This window comes from Pongo abelii, chromosome 4, assembly GCF_028885655.2.
Source record: "Pongo abelii isolate AG06213 chromosome 4, NHGRI_mPonAbe1-v2.0_pri, whole genome shotgun sequence".
Classification (NCBI taxonomy): Eukaryota; Metazoa; Chordata; class Mammalia; order Primates; family Hominidae; genus Pongo; species Pongo abelii.
In genome coordinates, this window is record NC_071989.2 from 36,100,492 (window position 1) to 36,108,051 (window position 7,560).

A 7,560-nucleotide genomic window follows, 5' to 3' on the forward strand; every position below is an offset into this window, starting at 1 on the left:
ACAAACTAGAAAAATTATAGCCAAATGTTTACATAATGTTAACATGAAGAACATTCTAAGCATCAAAGCTGTAGAAGAAAAGAAAGGATTGAGACATGCGACTACATAAAAAGTAGAGGTTTATGTATGTCAACACACACAATAATCAAAAATCAAAAATGCAAATTTAAAAGTAAGCTTAAATTGCCACATAAACAGCTGATAGATGGTTAGTATCACTAATAGATAAAGAACTCTTATAAATCATTAAAAAACAAATATCACAATAGAAAAATGAGCAAAAAATTGGGAAAAATCTCATAAAGTATGGAATAGATAAATTCAATAAATACATGAAAATGAACTAATTATCAAATAAATACAGATATAAATAGCAATGGACTTCTTTTTATCTGTCAAATTGATAGAGTGGTTTTTTTTAATCTTAAAGATCATACACTGTGTAGGGGAGACTTTTGTCTCTATATCACTATTCACAATGTAAAATGGCATCTTTCTGGAGAAAAATGATTCCTGCTCACTAACCTAACCTAACCTTCCATCTCTCCTTAATATGTGAAAGGATAGAGAGAAAAGAAGAAGATATTGAAGTGTGGAAAGGTAGAGCCTGGACAGTGCCTAACTCACCTGAATAAGACCCATCATTTCACTCTTCTTGACCACTCACAACATCCTTTATAAGCTCAGATTCTGTCCCTAATTTTGCTGTTGACTCCTTTACATACCAGAGCTCCTTATACTAACAAATATGAGACAACTTGAGAGAATGCTTATGGGACTAAAGGAATCCCAACTGAAATGATTTGGGAGATTTAGGCAACACCTCTTTTCCCATCCTAAGAATGTAACTGCATTCTACTCTCTAGCATGTGAATTTATCCAGCACAAAGCTGACACTCCTGCAGAGAAAGCTCCAATCGGCAGCAATGTATGAGATTAAAGTTCGATCCATCCCTGATCACTATTTTAAAGGCTTCTGGAGCGAATGGAGTCCAAGTTATTACTTCAGAACTCCAGAGATCAATAATAGCTCAGGTAAGGAATGGTGGTAGAGTTTTTGTTCCCTCAGAGTGCTTTGCATGTCAAAGTGCGGGAGCAAGTGAGAGGAAGATTGTTGAAACTAACCTGCAAAATAGGACACCCTTGGAGGACATTCTTACACTTTCTTTGGAGAATGACTTGCCTGCTGTCTTTGCCCCTTTTGTGAAGAACAAGGAAGCAGAGGGAGCGGGGTCCTTATTAGCTGAGAATTAGTACAAGCCATCTGTGTTCCTGGAAGCTGCTATACATTTTGAACAAAATCCCCACGTTAACCAATTTAGCCTGGGACCCCAATGGCTGCTGTCTCTAAGGCCCCTTTAAGAAGCACGTTTATTGGTGTCAGGTATGCAGGCAGGTGTGGCTATCCTATGTCTCCTTTTCCAGAAGGATGAAGATGTCTTTGGGACTGGAACTGAGAATATGTAGGAACTGAGACATCCCCTCCCTAGAATTTGCAACAGGGGTGAACATCCCTCTCATCATCTCCTGCTCTGGCTTCTTTTCCTTGGTAGAAAGTCAAGAAGGGAAGAGAGCATTGGTACCTTTGATGCTAGATCACGTTTACATTTCAAGTGGCAGATGCTCTGAGCCTGGTCACCCAAGTCAATGCCTTTTAAACCAAAATCCCTCCATAAAGCTGTCAAATATTTCTCTTAACTGAAAAGCAACTTTCAGGAAGTAATAAGTGGGCCCACATTACTAAGTAAATGCAAAGCACCCTGAGACCCTACCCCCACTGCATGGCTACTGAATGCTCACCACGATCTATTCTTGCTTTCCAGGGGAGATGGATCCTATCTTACTAACCATCAGCATTTTGAGTTTTTTCTCTGTCGCTCTGTTGGTCATCTTGGCCTGTGTGTTATGGAAGAAAAGGTGACCTTCTTCAACTAATAAAGAGGGTGATTGTGTGGGATCACGGACAGTCAGAGCTTGAGCCCCATTTATTAATGAGAAAACCCCAAAGGGGGTTAAGGCATTTCACTAATTTAGTGCCCAGTATCCCTATCTATCCTCAGTGAATTTCCACGGTTAATTTCATAAGAGGCAAAAATGTATTAACTGGACATTAGGCAAACCCTGTCCCCGAAGTAAGAATTCTGTAATGCAATGTTTCCCAAGCTTTTCTTCCAGTACCTCCTAAAGGTTGCAGAAGCCATCATTCATGGCAAATGCACAATATACTTGAAGTCTTGACTTTAAGCATATAAATTCATGGGATTTTGTATCCTAATCCATGCTAAGGCTATGTTTGTTTCATCATAAAAATGATGTTTTAAACATGCACTTGTTAAGTTACTTACTATTCTAGGAGAATGCCCTTGGCAGAAGGCTACATATCCTCAGGATTACAAATACCCTAATTTGAAAAGTACTGCCTTGAAAATACTAAGCAATTTCCCTGGGTAACTTGAAAATATTCCCCCACTTCCACCAAAATTAGCTGCCAGAGTTGCTGTCAGTAAAGAGAAGGAATAAAAAGACAACACTTAAATTGGGAGTAAACAACGGGGTCAAATTGTACTTCCATAGCTCCACCAAACTACCTCCTTGCAAGCCTTGGTGTTCCTTCCCTCTAGGGCTTTTTCCCAGAGCTATATTATTGTCATGTCTTGTTCACAGAACGGATTGATAGCAGTGGTCTCTGGTCCAACCTCTCCTTGAATTGATAGGGCCCCGAGGCCCAGAGAAAGCCAGTCCCTTGACCGTGGTCACCCACCTAATTGTGATAGAGCCAAGACTAGAAATCTGTTCTTCTGATTCCAGGCTCAGAATAAGTGGGAAGACTCAGTGTGCCTGTGCCCTCTGCCGTTCACTTCATCTATCAATGTTCTCTAATTTCAGGATTAAGCCTATCGTATGGCCCAGTCTCCCTGATCATAAGAAGACTCTGGAACATCTTTGTAAGAAACCAAGAAAGGTGAGTGCTTTTGGTGCTTAAAAAGTGTTGTGTTGGCAACATCCCAGTGGCCAAGAATGATATTCCAGGACAAGGAACAGTTGAACTTCACCTTTTGGTATTTGATGCATCCTGTAACTAGGGTCCCTCCTAAGACCCTAGCTGCAGTAGGGAACTGAAATAAGATACACTTCTCAGAACTTCTGGGCTCCCTGGGGCTGGAGGGCACAGCCAGTTGTCACTTCAAGTCTTGAAGTGTCTCAGAAGCTCCAGAAGCAAAGAGTCCATTGAGGAACATGCGGGCAATTCTGTGACATTCCCTGTCAGAAAACTCTTTAGACCTACTCCTGAACTGAACATTTGGTGGTGTGTCTCTCCGGCGCCATCTTAATGCCTTTTCTCCTTTTTCTGTGCAGAATTTAAATGTGAGTTTCAATCCTGAAAGTTTCCTGGACTGCCAGATTCATAGGGTGGATGACATTCAAGCTAGAGATGAAGTGGAAGGTTTTCTGCAAGATATGTTTCCTCAGCAACTAGAAGAATCTGAGAAGCAGAGGCTTGGAGGGGATGTGCAGAGCCCCAACTGCCCATCTGAGGATGTAGTCATCACCCCAGAAAGTTTTGGAAGAGATTCATCCCTCACATGCCTGGCTGGGAATGTCAGTGCATGTGATGCCCCTATTCTCTCCTCTTCCAGGTCCCTAGACTGCAGGGAGAATGGCAAGAATGGGCCTCATGTGTACCAGGACCTCCTGCTTAGCCTTGGGACTACAAACAGCACCCTGCTCCCTCCATTTTCTCTCCAATCTGGAATCCTGACATTGAACCCAGTTGCTCAGGGTCAGCCAATTCTTACTTCCCTGGGATCAAATCAAGAAGAAGCATATGTCACCATGTCCAGCTTCTACCAAAACCAGTGAAGTGTAAGAAACCCAGACTGAACTTACCGTGAGCGACAAAGATGGTTTAAAGGGGAAGTCTAGAGTTCCTAGTCTCCCTCACAGCACAGAGAAGACAAAATTAGCAAAACCCCACTACACAGTCTGCAGGATTCTGAAACATTGTTTTGACCACTCTTCCTGAGTTCAGTGGCACTCAACATGAGGCAAGAGCATCCTGATTCTACCATGTGGATTTGGTCACAAGGTTTAAGGTGACCCAATGATTCAGCTATTTAAAAAAAAAAGAGGAAAGAATGGAAGAGTAAAGGAAATGATTGAGGAGTGAGGAAGGCAGGAAGAGAGCATGAGGGGAAAGAAAGAAAGGAAAATAAAAAATGATTGTTGCCATTATTAGGATTTAATATATATCCAGTGCTTTGCAAGTGCTCTGCACACCTTGTCTCACTCCATCCTGACAATAATCCTGAGAGATATGTACAATTACTATGACTACTCTCTTTTTTATAGATCCTTAAATTCAGAACTAAGGAGTTAAGTAACTTGTCCAAGTTGTTCACACAGTGAAGGGTGGGGCCAAGATATGATGGCTGGGAGTCTAATTGCAGTTCCCCGAGCCATGTGCCTTTCTCTTCACTGAGGACTGCCCCATTCTTGAGTGCCAAACCTCACTAGTAACAGGATGTGCCTAGATAATTTATGATCCAAACTGAGTCAGTTTGGAAAGTGAAAGGGAAACTTACATATAATCCCTCCAGGACAATGAGCAAAAACTAGGACTGCCCCCAGACAAATGTAAACATACATATGGTCACTTAAATTAAAATGGCTTTGAGAAAGAAAGAGGGGGAGAAATGGTCTTGTGGGTGTGAAGTCTCGTGACCAGCCATGTCAAAAGAAGGTAAAGAAGGCAAGAAAAAGCCCTGAAGCCCATTTGATTTCATTTTTCTGAAAATAAGCTCAAGAGGGAATAAATTAGAAACTCACAATTTCTCTTGTTTGTTACCAAGACTGTGATTCTCTTGCTGCTACCACCCAACTGCATCCATCCATGATCTCAGAGGAACCTGTCGCTGACCCTGGACTCGGGTACGTTTGACGAGTGAGAGGAGGCATGACCCCTCCCGTGTGTATAGACACTACCCTAACCTAAATCCATCCCCAAATTGTCCCAAGTTCTCCAGCAACAGATGCTGCCACAAACTTCAGGGAGAAAGAGTTACAAGTACATGCAATGAGTGAACTGACTGTGGCTACATTCTTGAAGATATACGGAAGAGACGTATTATTAATGCTTGACATTTATCATCTTGCCTTTCTTGGTCTAGATTGACTTCTAATGACTAGCTCAAAGTCAAGACAACTGAGTAATGTCAGCTCAGGAAAGTGCAACAAACCCATCTCCCACAGGCCTCCAAACCCTGGCTGTTCACAGAACCACAAAGGGCAGATGCTGCACAGAAAACCAGAGAAGGGGTCATAGGTTCAGGGTTTTGTTTGAGATTTGTTGTTACTGTTTTTCTGTTTTGAATTTTCTTCTTTGTTCTGTTTTTACTTTATTTAGGGGGACTAGATGTTTCTGATATTTTAGTTTTCTTGTTTGTTTTGTTTTGTGTTGTCTGTGAATGGGGTTTTAACTGTGGATGAATGGACCTTATCTGTTGGCTTAAAGCACTGGTAAAATCAGACCATCTTATTCTTCAGGTGAATGTGTTACTTTCTGAAGTGCTGTCCTCTGCACCAGCAGTAATAAATACAATGCCATAATCCCTTAGGTTTGCCTAGTGCTTTTGCAATTTTCAAAGCACTTCCATAAGCATTCCTTCCACCTCCTTGATAGGCATTTATGGAAAGCCTGCTACATGTCAATCATACTGTTAGGCACAGGGGACCTAAAGACAAATAAAAGGATGGCATTCTGCCTCATAAATTGCAAAACCTAATGAAAGTGACAGCTTGGTAAACAAATTATTATTATATTATAAAATGCTATAAAAGAGCCATATTGAAAGTGCCCTGTTGGAGACAGGGCAAATGCTACAAAAATGATGTAAATTTACATGGAGGAAAAGTAGAATCTGCCTGGTTTATAGGCAGCAGAAGACATTTTTCGTCAGTGGGCAGGTGTTCTTTACCTTTTGTAGAAATGGGAGTCAAGTGTCAAATAGGAGGCTCCACAAAATCTCATGCCAAACCTAGGTCTCTGATACCTTATTCACAGAGGTTCTTTGAAGTAATTATTGTTCTTTTCTTTGACTTATGGGAAAATTGAGACACAGGAAGACAGGTAAATTACCCAACCTCACACGTTAAGTCAGAACTGGGAGCTGTAATTTTGTATCCCTGGTATAAATAGACAATCTCTTGAAGAAATGAAGAGATAACCATAGAGAAACATCGAGATATCTCCAGCTCTAAAATCCTTTGTCTCAATGTTGTTTGGCATATGTTATTGTTGGCATTTAGTGTCTGAGCCTCTGTCTGTTACTGTAGTATTTAAAATGCATGTATTATAATCGTATAATCATAACTGCTGTTAATTCTTGATTATATACCTAGGGACAATGTGTAATGTAAGATTACTAATTGGTTCTGCCCAATCTCCTTTCAGATTTTATTAGGAAAAAAAAAATAAACCTCTTGATCAGAGACAATGTATTAATCAGAAGTGTAAACTGCCAGTTCTATATAGCATGAAATGAAAAGACAGCTAATTTGGTCCAACAACCATGACTGGGTCTAGGGCACCCAGGCTGATTCAGCTGATTTCCTACCAGCCTTTGCCTCTTCCTTCAATGTGGTTTCCATGGGAATTTGCTTCAGAAAAGCCAAGTATGGGCTGTTCAGAAGTGCATACCTGCATTTTCTTAGCTCTTCTAGAGGGGCTAAGAGACTTGGTACGGGCCAGGAAGAATAAGTGGCAGAGCTCCTGGAAATAATGCAGATTAGGTGGCATTTTTGTCAGTTCCGTGGTTTATTGTTGGGATTATTCTTTAAAATATCCATTGTTCACTACAGTGAAGATCTCTGATTTGACCGTGTACTATCCACATGCATTACAAACATTTCGCAGAGCTGCTTAGTATATAAGTGTACAATGTATGTAACCATCTCATATTTAATTAAATGCTATGGAACTCTCTGTGGCGTGCCTGTCTTCTCTGGAAACTGTGGCTAGAGGGATTCCCAGAATGGACCACACATCTCTTCAGCCCCTGAAAACTCATCTCCCCATGACTCCATGGAAAAAATTGTCTTCCACAAAACCAGTCCCCAGTCCCAAAAAGGTTGAGAACCACTGCACTAGAAGACAGCCTACTAGTGGTTAAGTCTCAATGTGTCAATGTATTTAACAGAGAGAACAGACAGTGTTGCTTCACTCAAGAGGTGGTTCAGTGGAAGCCCTGCATGGACACCTATTTCACTTAATATACCTAGTCCCTACAGTCTTCAGAGTAGTGGCTGGAGATTAGGCTTGGCAGAATTGGTGGGGCCAATGATTAAGCATTTGGCATGCCAGCCTAAGAAGTTGTCATCTATTTTGCAGAAAATAGAGGTGCTTGGCAGGATTTTAATCAGGAATGTGATAGGAAATATACATTTTCTGTGCATGTGTGTATCAGGTTTTAGGAAGGAATCTTAATTCAGTAGGATATAAATATAAAATAATTCTGACATTTCTTTAATTACTCATCTCCAAAGATGCTCCATTGAATATCC

At 41.0% G+C, this 7,560-nt stretch overlaps 1 protein-coding gene across 5 annotated transcripts in view; it reads left to right on the plus strand.

Annotated features, from left to right (window-relative positions):
- IL7R (interleukin 7 receptor) overlaps positions 1–6,982 on the plus strand; it is a 29,082-nt gene extending 22,100 nt beyond the window's left edge. For 3 of the 5 annotated variants that reach the window (XM_054555470.1, XM_054555471.1, XM_002815487.5), the window contains 4 exons: positions 867–1,035; positions 1,824–1,917; positions 2,887–2,962; positions 3,358–6,982. In XM_054555470.1, the coding sequence (XP_054411445.1) occupies positions 867–1,035; positions 1,824–1,917; positions 2,887–2,962; positions 3,358–3,861 (843 nt within the window). In that variant the 3' untranslated portion in view covers positions 3,862–6,982. Of the gene's footprint in view, positions 1–866; positions 1,036–1,823; positions 1,918–2,886; positions 2,967–3,357 lie in introns of those variants that run through there. The other 2 variants (XM_054555472.2, XM_054555474.2) reach the window with 2 other exon arrangements.
- The last annotated feature ends 578 nt before the right edge of the window (positions 6,983–7,560 follow it).